Consider the following 12,802-nt stretch of genomic DNA (forward strand, 5'->3'; position numbering starts at 1 on the left):
GTGCCCCCCACCCGTACAAGTCCTTATGACACTGGGGTGCAAAGTTGGGGTGTGGAGTCAGAGCCTCATGGGGTGGCTTCCCCCTCCATGCCCACCAGTAATTGAGGGCTGGGGCTGGGGCCAGGGGGGTTAGAGCCCAAGGCAGCCTCTGAGCCTCCCCTCACACCTCCCATACCCCTTGCTCACCTCAACCCCGTCTCTTCTCTCCCTGACAGAAAGAGGAGCGGGTCTCGGAGCTGCGCCAGCAACTGCATGACCGCCAGCAGCTGCGCTCACGGCGCCGCTCCTCCAACCCCTCCCGGGACAGCAGTGCTGCCGACAACCATTTTGCCAATGCGTCAGGCACCGTGCCCACCCTCTACCAGCCCAGCCTGCCCCTGGTGCGCTGCCTTGTCTCTGAGCAGGCCGACAAGCTGGGGCGCAGCAACTGCGATGGCAGCCGTGTCCACCTGCTCTACAAATGACTGCCACATGGCTGGGGCCAGGGCCAGGGTAGGGGGTGGGGACAGGGCAGGGGGCAGGGCCCAAGAAAGGGGCAGAGCTCAGGGGGGGCTCTTCTTTTTTAACCACATCTCTAATCTTTGTAAAATATTGCTGTCTCCGTCCGTCGGTCCATCCATCTGCCCCATGCCCCTCAGTGTCTAGGATCCAGGGGCTAGCACTGGCTCTCCATGGAGCGGGTACCAGGGCCATAGAGTCTGGGGTATGCCCTGTCTTAGCGTCATTTGAGTGTCTGTCAGCTGGTGGGGGTGGGGGCCGGAAGGGGCAGCATCAGATGGGACAGGGTCAGCTGCTCATAACCAAGATGCAGGGGGTGAATGGAGAAGGGAACATACACCGGTGTTGCTCGTGTTCTTGTGCTGGGTGTGCAGTCATGCTGTAGCACGCGGTCAGACCTGATTGCCTTCTACGTACAGTCACTGTGTTGTGAACAGCCAGATCCAGTTACTGGTACACGCAATCAAGGTGTGTTGCGCACCCAGATTTAGCTCTTTGTATGTACGGTGTTATTGTAGCCTACGATCAGGTCTGGTTATTCGTAAGTACAGTCAGCCTATAGCACACCACCAGATCTGGTCATTTGTACAGCTGTGTAGTTCACAGCTGGCTATGGTTACTGTAATGTACTGTCAGGCTGTAGGGTACAGCTGGGTCTAGATACTCAGAAATGTGGTCAGCCTGCAGCGCACAACTGACTCTGCTTATTTGTATGTACAATCAAATTGTATTGCACACGCAGGTCTGGTTACTGCTATGTACTTTCAGACTGTAGTGCACAACCAACTCTGGTTACCAGCATGTACAATCAAATTGAATTGCACACCTGGGTCTGGTTACTGTAATGCATTTTTTCAGACTGTAGTGCACAACAGGCTCTGATTGCTCATATGGACAGTCAGACGAGCACACGCCAAACTCTGATTACTGTTGAGTGCAGTCAGACTGTAGTGCACAACTGTTTCTGATTATCTGTATGTACAATCAAATTGTAGTGCACAACCAGCTCTGGTTACCTGTTAGTACAGTCGGACTGTACCCCAGAACCAGGGTTGGTTATTGTATATGTGTGGTCATAGTGCACATTCCGGTCTGGTTACTGTCATGTACTTTCAGACTGTTGTGTACAACCAGATCTGGTTTCTTATATGTACAGTTGCACTTTAGTCAACAACTGGATCTGGTTATTCTCATATGTGCGGTCATGTTGTTCATATGCAAAGTACTCTTGTTCCTTTTGCCTACCTCTGCTCTGGAGCGCAGAGCCAGGGTGATGCCCCACCCAGAGAGAGAGACAACTGGATCACACTGGTCTCAGCTACTCACCCCTACCATGGAGGAACTACATGCAGAATAAGCGGGTGACTCATGCATAGTTGGCCTGTGTAGCACAATTGGACCTAAGGTGCTTATCCACACCCTGGCTTACAGGAGACAATCACGCCACGTTACCAGTAGGAACAGCTGCAAAGACCCAGGTCCATCAGAGTGGACCATCAGAGGGGACATGCTACCCCTTGACGGCGGGTCACACTCTCTACATGGACAGTAGCCTCTTCACTGCGGTACTTTTCCCCCACCCAACACCCTGCACTAGTGACTAGGCTCAGGTCCTGGGGTGGGTGAATTGGGCCCTGAAGGATACAGCTAGTTCCACAGTGGAGCTAGCGCAGCAGGCCCTAAGTTGTCCTGATACACCTGGCCTCAGTCCTCTTCTGCTAGATGTAGCAGCAGGATGGGGGCTCCCTGGATAAGTTTCCTCATGGACCAGGCCTGGGCATACCCCAGAGGCTCTGTGTTCAGTGCATGCCCTGGCCTAGCAGAATGGCGACCTTCCCCCTGCAGTTCCCGTTGCTACTCAGATAACTCACCTGAAATCCAGGAATCAGTCTTCTGCTGAGTATTGGCTTGGCCAACCTGGAAGTCAATAACAGCATGATAAGAGCACAGGCTGCGTGCAACACATGGACTGTGACAGGACCTGAGGCATAAGGCACACCAACCTGTGCACTAGTGTGGCACCTGATGGAGCAGGTGCTGTCTCTCTCATGCACCAACAGCCCAGTGCATCAGGGTGCAGTGAGCCCTGAATTTCCTGGGAGGTCACAACGTTCCTGAGGTAATGAGGCCAGTTGTGGAGCCACTTCAGTGGCTTGCTTGCTCCTACATGCACTCCACTATCCCTCCCCAACACTTGCAGAGACCCCATGTCTGTGCTGCCCCAAAAGCACAACTGGCATTGTGCACCTTGATGGCAGATGCACACCTCATGCCAACAAGGTACACACAAACTCAAACACCATGGTCCATATGGTTGCCCCAGACAAGCATCAGCCCCATTCCCACACAGACACTGCCCGCACAGCATCACACAGCCCCATAACAGACCCAGCACACAAATCCACCAGGGGTGAGCGCATCGTGCACGACAAGGCCCATGCATTTACACACAGGTATACATGCATGCATAGACACCCAAACAACCACCTTGCTGTGCAGACTCCATACATACAGCATCAAGGCATCTGCCCTTTGCACACACACAGCTGGCACAGCCACATACAGGAGGAATAGTACCCTGCTCCTACCCCATACAGATGCTGCATGGACAGTGTTACACATGGAGCCAACACAGCATGTACGTACTACATGTACTGCATCTCATGCACATGTGCTGACAGGGCCAGCCCACAATTTTGGGGGGCCCCCTGCAAGATATAGTTTTGGAGCCCCCGATCCATCAAAAAATCAAAATTGCGGTATAAACTCACTGAAATCAAATAGTTGGGGCTGGGCTGTGCGCACATGGGCTGCACTGCAGGGGGGGCATGGTGGGGGCAACACACGCTGGGGATGCCTGGGTTCCCTCCCCAGGGCCAGAGCCAGGGCTGGGGCCTGGGTGGGAGTGGAGCTGGGAACTCCTCCCCCACTTGGCTGGGAAGGGGTTTCATGCCTGCATCAAGCCCTTTAAACATGCCGCAGGTGGCGGGGGGCGAGCGGGGCATGGCCCCCTGGCTGCAGGCCCCCTGCAGCCACAGATTCTGCAGGATAGGACAGGCCAGCCCTGTGTGCTGAGGACACAAGGTGATGTTACAACCCTGAACTGAGAGGGAGTATATAGGAGACATGAGCTCCTGTTTTGGTGTTTGCCTCAGATTTCTCCCTACATCCAACTGTCCTGTTGTCTGTCTGTCCAGTCACCCACCACCACATCCAGCCTTCTTGCCATTCCTGCCTGTCTATATAGCCCCAAGCACCCCCTGTCCTCTCCTTGCTTTCCTCCATGGTCACAATGTGACCAGTCCACCCATTCACCCATCCCTCCCCATCACACTGCAGCTGCAAGTCTCTGTGGAGGCAAACCACTGCAACACAGCCCTGCCTGGGCTGATGCCTGACAAGAGGAGCAGGGATGGTTGGGATGGGGCGGGGAGCTTATGCAGCATCCACCATCATGGCCCCACAAAAGTCAGTTTGCACAACCTCCTCCCCATCCCCAGGCCAGGTGTGTGAATGCTGCGGGCTGGGGCTGGCTCTGGGCTGCTCTCAGGTCCGGCTAGTACTTCCAGTGCAGTGCTGTGTGGCAAGGGATGATATGGAGACAGGGATGTTCCATATCATCCCTTGCCACACAGCACTGCCTTCCCCTACTGGATGTACCATGGCTGCCCAGATGGACTGTGTGCCTAAGTGTGGGAACAGATGCCAGGGTCCCCACCACAGGAACCAGGGGCCTGCAGCTGTGGGGTGACAAAAGCCCCTGCACAACATAGTCTGAGCCAACCTCCTCTGTACCACCCTCCCCACTGCACCTAGAGCAGGGAAGGGAACCCAAGAGTCCTGGATCTCAACCCCCTGCTCCAACTCATCAGACCCTACTCCCTTCCCAGAGCTGGGGACTGAACCCAGGGGTCCTGCACATCCCTGGGCCCATGTGCCAACCCCAGCCTTCCCTTCCTAGCCATCTCCCTAAGAGCAGAGTGTGCACAGGCTCTGGCCAGCATTAGCAGGCTGAGCCCTGGGGCTGTGTGGAGGTGAGCTGGGCCCTAGGGCTACCAGAGCCTCCCATACCAGACACGGCTGCTCCTACTCGGCCCAGCCAGCTCAATGGACCTCTTCTTCCTGGGATGGGGGGATCTTACACAGGCGCCAGGCTAAGCTCCCCCATCACAGCTCTTGCGATAGGCAAGAGAGAGGGGGTTAGAGGGGCTGACAGAGCAGGTCAAACCTGTGGGACTGGGAGCCTGGTCTCCTGGGATCTAGCCCTACATCTGGCTGGGACGTGGGGTCCAGGGTATATGGGAAGGATGATCTGAGAGCCAGGACACCTGGCTTCTATCCCTAGATCTGGGAAGTGAGCAGGAGAACTGGGAACCAGGAGTGCCCCCCTCTCTACCCCACTAGTCCCTGCTCTGCTCTCAGGGTCATTCTTTTCCCCTTGGGTAGTTCGAAGCCTGTCAGAACATCATCGACACGCAAAAAACAAGTCATTTAATGAAGGGCGAAGCAGAGGAACAGGAGAGGAGGGGTCACATGCATGTTCCCAGGAGATGGGGTCTGAGGGGGCTGGTGCAGGGGGTGGTTTCCCCCCCACGTCAGTTCTCTGGCAGTGATCAGGGGATGTCACAGTCACAGACTCACAGTCATGTCCAGGTCCTGCTGCTCCTCTTGTCAGGCATCAGCCCAGGCACGGCAGGGACAGGGCAGTCCAGGGGCTGGTGCTAGTGGCCGTGCTTGGGCACAGCAGGGAAGTGGCCTTCATCCCAGCCCAGCCCAGCCCACAGGCATCAGTGCCTGGTGGGGGGAACTAAAGTGTGGTTGGTGAGTGTGCTGTTGATCATGGGCCTTGGGGGCAGCATCCAGGTGAAGTTGCTGAACCCTGGGCCCGGCACGGCCATGTTGTACACACCTGGCAGCCAGAAGAAGATGTAGACACCGCAGGCTATGAGCCCCACTGTCACCACTATGGCCACGGCTACGGCCACGCAGAAGGGCCAGCTGGTGATGCTCAGGCTCCGCAGGCTACGTCCCGCGACCCGGGGCTCAGGACGCCCTACATCCACACTCAGGCTGATGGTGTTAAGGGTACTGCCTGGCTTAGGCAGTGCCGGTGCCCGGCCCCAGGCCCAGCCCTGGTTGCCACCATGGCCTCCATTCCCCCCTAGCATATAGAGCAGTCCCTTGCGGCGGCTAAAGCGGATGGAGCCCTTGGGGGCACCAGGCACGGAGGGCAGCTGCTCCAGCAGGTCGTAGCAGGTGGGCAGGCCGGGCAGCCCTTTGCGATGGGGTAGGCGTGTGAGCTCCCGGCACACGGGGCAGCTCACAGCATTGACTTCCTCAGAGGAGACATTGATGCGTGCCAGGCACTCCAGGCAGAAGGCATGCCCACAGCCCAGGGCCTTGGGCACCTTGAACAGCCGGTCGTAGGGCGTGAAGCAGATGATGCAGTCCAGGGGTGTGTCCTCCTCCTCTTGTTCCTCCTCAGGCCCTCCAGCCCCCTGCAAGTCAGGCCATTGCTGCTCCTGGTCCTCTGGTGCCTGCATGGCACCTGGCCTCTCCTCTGCCATGCCCGGGGCTGTCTCTTTCACGTCTAGCAGAAATAGGACTTGTGGGGTGGAGGCACCACACACACTACAGCCTGGGAGGGTGCAGGCAGTGTGGGATAGCAGGCACCTCCCAGTGCCCTCTCCCCCAGCTCTTGCTGGGCCAGGCCTGCACCAACGTATCTGGAGAAGCTAAGGAGAAAAAACAATATTTACCCAGCAGTGATAAGGAACCTAAGGAGCCTGACGTCACCATCCCAGTTGGGAGACGCCCCCAGCACCCCAGATTATATGGGGGTGGGGGTTGGGGCTACCAGCCATTGCCTGGTTCCTCTAGAGTCACCCCGATACAGACCCATCATCTGTGCACGCAGCATCGGCATGGAGCGATTGGGTGCCCACACTCCCCACCAGAAGGATGGGGGAAGAGAGGACACAGTCCCCACAGCACCTTGCTGCTAGAGCCCACACCCAAGCCTGGCCTCTGCTCCCCGCGCCCAGGACCCCAGGCCTAGGCTGCCCCCTTCACAGCTCTGCCAGTGGCCCTCAGCCCTGCCCCACAGCCCCTGCTCTCCCAGCTTGGGGCTCCCCTGCCTCAGCAAAGTTACTGGCCCATCAGTCTCACCTGCTTGCTGGCTGTGGTCCGCGGGCTCTGGGAGGGGACAGAGCCGGGACACCGGCTCTCCGTGTGTCCCCAGCCCTGGGCCCCTTCCCCTTGCCTTTGGTCCTCCCCAGAGCACTGGGGAAGCTGCGTCCCGTACACCGGCTCTGCTCTACCTGGCACCAGGTGCAGCCGGTCCTGCCACTCCCCAGTCCTGGAATCCGTCCCCTGCAGAGAACGTTTCCTTTCGTCACGCCTGCAGCTCCACCCTCCTCGTGTGGGCCCGGGCAAGGCTGCAGGGACAAGCCGGTGCCACCGCATTCCCTGCCTGAAGCCACCGTGCCAGGAATGTGACTAGCAGCTTGCTCCACCAGCATTAACCCTTTGCCCCATTCAGTGAACACCCCCCTATTGCACTCCCCCAGCCCAGTCTGCAGCACGGTGCCTTCTAGCACAGCTCTGGGACATCCATGCCAGCACTGACTGCCAGGACTACACCCTGCACCCTGGCCTCTTGGTACCACAGTGGGCCTGGCACTGACCTACAGGGAGTGCTGCCCCTAGGAACCCCTCACCCCAAGCTGCAACACAGTGTTCCCTACTGGCATACTGGGGTTTCTGCCTCCCTGCCTCTGGTGGGAGGGGTCCCCAGGGCCTGCACTGACAGTGGGGGAAGAGCTGCCCCCCTCCACTGGAAGGAGGGGACAGCCTTGACCATAGCACAACTAGGTGTGGGCAACCCTCCAGGGGAAGGGCTAATGGTAGCACCCCAGGGTGGGGTGGGACAGGGGAGAAATGGGCTGGAGAACAATGCTGGGGCAGGCAGCTGCTCCAACAGCCTTGTTCTTCAGGGGTGGGGAGACAGGAAGTGGGAATGGGACAGGATCCTGGATACCATGTCAAGGCCAGGAGGTTGGATCCATAACCTGACCCATGCGAGCACGGGGACTGCAGCCCCCGGGGGCTCTGTCAACTTAATCCTCCAGAGATGAGGGGTGGGGGTGATGGGCACAGGGCTCAGAGCCTGACCCAGCTGGGAGGGCAGTATGGAGGGCACCAGGATTGGCCTGGCCTACTCTGCAGCCATGGTTCGGCGCCCCTGCCCCAACCCGCAATTCTGCTCTTGCCGGACTGGTCCATCCAGCTGGACCAGCACCTCTCCTCCCCCAGGGCAGGGGGCAGGTTGTGTCTCTCCCCTCTACACACACAGCACCTGCTGCCAGAATCAGAGCAGGCAGAGCCTGGGCCTCACTGTGACCCTGAGGGTCCCCTGACGTCCAAACCAGGCCAGTCAGCCCTGTGCTCTGTGGCCAAGAGCCTGCACCCCCCGGACAGAGGTCAGAATCCAGCCCGAATCCCCCTGCAGTCAGGCAAGGACTCCAGATTTAGCCCTGAAGAAACCAAGACCAGAGGCTGGCTTCCATCCCACTGCACCCAGCAGAGAGCTCCGAACTGGCCCTGAGCAGCCAAGATCAGGATTCAGTGCAGTCGGGAGGCAACTCTGGGGAGACCCAGTCTCCTTGCAAGCCCTGCTCTCTTCCTGGGCCACTCAGCTACACCCAGCTCAAGGGGATATTTCACTGTGCTGGTTTTGTGCCCAGCCCAAGCTTCAGCTCACACCTCACAGCAGGGCTGGCTGAAGCAGGCAGGTTCCAGTTCCCTCTCCTATTCCCCCGCTGCAGCCACGGCACATTGGCATCATGCCACGAGAACATGGGCCCTGCCTGACGCAAGATGTTTCCTATGCTGAGGCAGCCTCTGGCCCATCACTACTGACCCACTTCACATGGCCCACCCTGTGCCCTCTGCACACGCAGGTACTTGAATGAGAACTAGGTGGAAAGTGGAAGAGGGGCAAGCCTACCCATCCAGCCAGCAGACACAGCTTTGCTCCTCCTCAAGCCCCTGCCTCCCCCAGAGCTCACTAATGGCTATGTAACAAGGAGAAGGGTGTCAACATGGGGTCAGCAAACCAGGCCTGTGGCCGCAGGCAGCTTCCAGGGGGTGTTTAGCTTAGCCAGATAGGGGTCGTGCTGTAGAACTGGCTTGGTTTGGTAACAATCCTTTCCAAGGCTCATCCCAGTGACTGGAAATGGAGCATCTCCCCCCAAAGGCAGAGGAACAGCAACTACAGCTAGATATTATGGGTGCAGACGGAAGTTGTAAGTAATGCTGTAAATTTAATCACTTTACACAAAGCACTTAAATTTAGAGTTATCAAAACCAAACAGATAAGTGGCTCCTGTGCATGGGAACTCATGCCTCCATGCAATGAGTCTAGGTGGCAAGGGGCACTACCGCCTGCATTGTAAGCCAGCCAGGGTCTTGGAAGCCCCTGGCTGGCTGTCATAGGGGTTGGGCACAGTCTGGGGGCTTGAGCCCCAAGCCCATGACAGCAGGCACTGGGGACCCTCACCCACCCAGGACATTTTTCTGCTGGGCAGACAGGGTGGAGCCAGCTGTGGCAGATAGGGAACAAAGGCCTTCACCTGCCATCAGCCCCTGCAGTGAGGCAAATAGGGGTGCTCAGCTATGGCAGAAAATGGACAATGGGCCTGGACAGCGGGGCAGGTGGCAGGGGAAGTGGTTGGGGGCTGGGATTTCATGAAGAGGTGATTGCTAGAAGCCCCTTCCAGGGTTTGAGTTCATGGGGATGCCCTGGCCTTCGAGCCCCCCACCCAGCCCAGCTGTTGGAGCTGCTGGCTCTGGCTGCTGTCAAACCCAGAGGGGCACTCCTTGCAAGTTGCAGCACCCATCCCAACTGGCATACTGACAGCCAGCAGCAGTGGGCCGTGGATGGGATCTGAGGCCCACCACCATAGGGTCTGTGCCTGGCATCCCCCAGACACCAGCTGGGGGGCCAGATACAGGTCCCACACCAGGCTGGGATCCCACAGGGCAAATGCTGCTTCCTGGCAGTACACTGGCCAGGGCAGGTGCTGAAACTCACATAGATTAGCACTGGGGAGTTGGGGGTGGTATCTGAGCACTCAGCCTTGGTCAGGTACCTCCTGGACCCCAGCCCATGGAGCTACACCCCCACCCTGCCCACCCACTGCTACTACAGCATCCCAGAGGCAGGACTGAAGTGTAGATGGGCAGCAATCTGGGGTTGGGGCATGACCCCTCCCCCCCATCAGAAAAAATTCCCAGTACCCCATGCCACTGGGGGGGCACAGTCACCAAGGCCCCCCCATCCTACACAAAAGGGGAGTGTCCACCAGCTCAAGTGGGCTGCTTCCCAGCATACTTGCTCTATCCCTCATCCCGTGGCTGCAGAAGGACTCTGCCTCCTCCCTATGGCAGACATAGGGCATGACAAGTAACCCATATACGGAAGGATAAAGCAATTCCACATCACTGTTAAGCAGAGTGCCTTAATCTGATACCTGATTAGATGAGGGCGACTTTTTCCCCATATCAGTCATTTTTGAAGCAGTTTGTCCTGGCACGAACACTTATGGCCATCCTACAGTTCATAGCAACAGGCATTGCCCCCAGTAGGAGCAACAGTTTAGGCATGGACAGAGGCAACGCCTCGGTACTACAGCATGGGGTTCATCATCTCCAGCCAATGGCAGCAAGCACGCAGGAGCAGCTCCAACCCAGCTAGCTCCTTGCAGTTAAGAGAGCAGCACCACACTGCCCTTCCCCCCTTTCAGCACTCTGGTGCCATCTCATCTCCAGCAGGAAGAACAGCAACATAGCACCAGGGCCAGTCCAATATGATCCTGTACAGAGGCAGTAGAAAGCTGGCAGCTCAGAGAATAGACACAGGGCTTGTAAATGGAACAAACTTTATTGAAGTGACTGCAGCATCTCTAACGGTTGGACTTGGCCACACGTTCCAACTCATCCTTCTTCTTGATGGCATAGGAGTTAGAGGAGCCCTGGGAGGCAGATAGAGAGAGTGAAACCCTGACCTGTCCAGCCCCAAGCAGCTGCCAAAGGTATTCTGCACACCAGCCCCATAGCCTCCCACTAGGCAAAACACTGCTCCATGCAGATCTCGCAAATGGACCCCAAAGCCTTATATAGCCTCCCAACCAACACACCAGTTAGCTCAGAGGTGGGCAATTATTTCAGGTGGAAGGCCGCTTACTGAGTTTTGGCAAGCCATCGAGGGCCACATGACAGGCAGCCAGGGGCAGATAAATATTAATTTTCTAAATTTTTTAAGGGACTAGCCTCTACATCTGGCTCAGGCACTCCCAGTGCAAGATGAGGGATAGGGCCAATGCTGGGAGTGCAGAGAACAGGGCGTGCTCAGGCAGACAGCGCAGGACATGCCACCACCAGGCAGCCAGTGACACTTTGGACAGGGAGGAGAACAAAGAGACCCTATCCCCCAGCTGGGCTACAAGGGCTGGGAGCAGGGTGAGGAGAGGGGTCCTGTGCGACTTATCAGTCAGCCTCAAAGCCACATCAGAGGCAAGTAAAGGGAAGCTTTTACCAGAGGCCAGCAGTTCCCAACTTTAGTCATAATCCCATGTGGGGTACCAGGCCTCATGGTACCCTACTCTGCTCCCAGTAAAAGGCACCCTTGAGTGCTTCATAGTACCCAACCCTCTGCCTCCACTTGCCCCATGGAAATGGGGCAACAGAGCCCGATTTCATTTAAAGGGAAGCTGTCTTAGTTTAAGCTGCTGGACAGGAGTGGGGTGACTGAAGCCTGGTGAAGTCCCACCTGCTAACAACAGTCACTGCATGGATTGGGTCACCCCAAGCTAACCCACCACAACAGAAAGCTGCGGGAACAGCTGCATTAAGCAACAGAGCTGACTGTCACAGCCAGTTCCCCTCACCCAGGTCGGGCAACCCCAGCACTGAGCAGAGAACTCAGCTCTCACTACTGCTCCTGCAGCCTGGCCCAAAGGGAGGGCTCCTACCTTGGCAGCATTGATGAGCTCATCAGCCAGGCACTCAGCAATGGTCTTGATGTTGCGGAAGGCGGCTTCACGAGCCCCAGTGCACAGCAGCCAGATGGCCTGGGGAGAGGCAGAAACAAGAATCAGCTCCAGAAGCAGCAGGGGTGGGATACCCGCCACACACCCCAGGAAGCTCAAAGCCCAGTCCAGCCCCACTGCGTGCACGTACTGGGACGCAGCGCAGTATACCTGGTTGACCCGGCGCAGGGGGGACACATCCACGGCCTGTCTCCTGACAGTACCAGCACGGCCAATACGGGTCGAGTCCTCCCTGGGGCCACTATTGATGATGGCGTTCACCAAGACCTGCAGAGGGTTCTGCCGAAAGAAGTACAGGATGGGTCAGAAGGAAAAAGCCTCTGGGCCACCCTGGAAAAGAGGTCCTATAACAAGCCCCGAGCTCAGGGGCACACCAATGACCTAACCCCAAAAACTCACCATTTCCAGGGTCCACCCATCCCATCTATGTACTTTCTCTATGCGGCCTACTGCCATAATCACTTCCAACACAGCATCCCCTGCCCCATGGCACCCAGCCCCTCACAGCCGCAAGGGACACGCCGTACCCCAAGGCCCACAGGCTGCCCTCCCTCCCATCTCCTCTCTCCAGGGCTCAGCCTACCCTACCACCCTCACCTCGCCAGTGAGCAGGTGGATGATCTCGAAGGCGTGCTTGACGATGCGCACGGTCATCAGCTTCTTGCCATTGTTGCGCCCGTGCATCATCATGGAGTTGGTGAGCCGCTCCACAATGGGGCACTGGGCCTTGCGGAAGCGCTTGGCCGCGTACCGCCCGGCGCTGTGGGGCAGGTACTTGGCATACTTCTCCTTCACCGCGATGTAGTCCTACAGCGGGACGTGCAATGGCGTGAGGAGGGCAGAGACCCGGGCTGCCCTCCCACCCCACCTGAAGAGCTTGCATGGATTTCAGCAGCCTTCCCTCAGGAGCATGCTGGGGCTACCCTCACTGACTGAGGGGCTGGTGGTCATCCCTCAGACCTGGCAGCACCCGCTCTAGCTGCTGTGGCGCCCCCCGCTCCAGCGCCACGGGAGGGAGAAGGGTGCAGCGCGCCCTTCCAGCAGAGACCCCCCACCCCTTCCTCTGGGGCCAGCTGGGGAGGGCCTGGCCTGGCCCTGCAGTGTGCAGCAGCCTCCCAGGTGCAGGCCGCAGCTACATGAGCGCAGCAGGAGCCGTGAGGAGCCCCCGCCCTGCCCTGCCCAGGAGAGCCGCA

General features: G+C 58.0%; 3 protein-coding genes across 8 annotated transcripts in view; 1 reads left to right on the forward strand and 2 right to left on the reverse strand.

Annotated features, from left to right (window-relative positions):
* GABBR1 (gamma-aminobutyric acid type B receptor subunit 1) overlaps positions 1 to 1,669 on the forward strand; it is a 37,197-nt gene extending 35,528 nt beyond the window's left edge. For 3 of the 5 annotated variants that reach the window (XR_003096446.1, XR_003096445.1, XR_003096447.1), the window contains exon 23: positions 216 to 357. Coding sequence is in view for 2 of the 5 variants with exons in the window: in XM_025216681.1 (XP_025072466.1) it covers positions 216 to 464 (249 nt within the window). In the remaining 3 variants the exon portion in view is untranslated. Of the gene's footprint in view, positions 1 to 215 lie in introns of all 5 variants that reach the window. The other 2 variants (XM_025216681.1, XM_025216682.1) reach the window with 1 other exon arrangement.
* Positions 1,670 to 4,968: 3,299 nt separating this feature from the next.
* Positions 4,969 to 10,398, reverse strand: LOC112552089 (RING finger protein 225-like). 2 transcript variants are annotated; one of them, XM_025216715.1, is made up of 2 exons: positions 10,032 to 10,398; positions 4,969 to 6,233 (listed from the first exon to the last, which is right to left on the reverse strand). In XM_025216715.1, exons 1-2 carry the CDS (start codon positions 10,068 to 10,070, stop codon positions 5,286 to 5,288), a joined length of 987 nt encoding a protein of 328 aa, XP_025072500.1. In that variant the 5' UTR covers positions 10,071 to 10,398; the 3' UTR covers positions 4,969 to 5,285. The 2 variants fall into 2 exon arrangements, with proteins under 2 accessions (XP_025072500.1, XP_025072501.1); XM_025216716.1 differs by lacking the exon at positions 10,032 to 10,398 and adding an exon at positions 6,667 to 6,854.
* A 24-nt stretch (positions 10,399 to 10,422) lies between these two features.
* Positions 10,423 to 12,445, reverse strand: RPS5 (ribosomal protein S5). Its single transcript, XM_014525208.2, has 4 exons — positions 12,207 to 12,445; positions 11,760 to 11,888; positions 11,532 to 11,630; positions 10,423 to 10,532 (listed from the first exon to the last, which is right to left on the reverse strand). The coding sequence occupies exons 1-4, from the start codon at positions 12,297 to 12,299 to the stop codon at positions 10,464 to 10,466; spliced, it is 390 nt and encodes a 129-aa protein (XP_014380694.1). The 5' UTR covers positions 12,300 to 12,445; the 3' UTR covers positions 10,423 to 10,463.
* Positions 12,446 to 12,802: the final 357 nt, after the last annotated feature.

The sequence above is a fragment of the Alligator sinensis genome, unplaced genomic scaffold (assembly GCF_000455745.1).
Source record: "Alligator sinensis unplaced genomic scaffold, ASM45574v1 scaffold1391_1, whole genome shotgun sequence".
In the NCBI taxonomy this organism is placed as follows: domain Eukaryota; kingdom Metazoa; phylum Chordata; order Crocodylia; family Alligatoridae; genus Alligator; species Alligator sinensis.

Bases quoted from the DNA above. Each gene is read 5' to 3' on its own strand.
- LOC112552089 (XM_025216715.1), bottom strand. From the start codon at position 10,070: ATGACTGATATGGGGAAAAAGTCGCCCTCATCTAATCAG. The intron at 6,234-10,031 runs GTATCAGATTAA...TTTTCTCCTTAG, and splicing joins AGTCGCCCTCATCTAATCAG to CTTCTCCAGATACGTTGGTG.
- RPS5 (XM_014525208.2), bottom strand. From the start codon at position 12,299: ATGATGATGCACGGGCGCAACAATGGCAAGAAGCTGATGACCGTGCGC. The intron at 11,631-11,759 runs GTATACTGCGCT...GCCTCTCCCCAG, and splicing joins CCCTGCGCCGGGTCAACCAG to GCCATCTGGCTGCTGTGCAC. The intron at 10,533-11,531 runs GTAGGAGCCCTC...TCTGCCTCCCAG, and splicing joins AGCTCATCAATGCTGCCAAG to GGCTCCTCTAACTCCTATGC.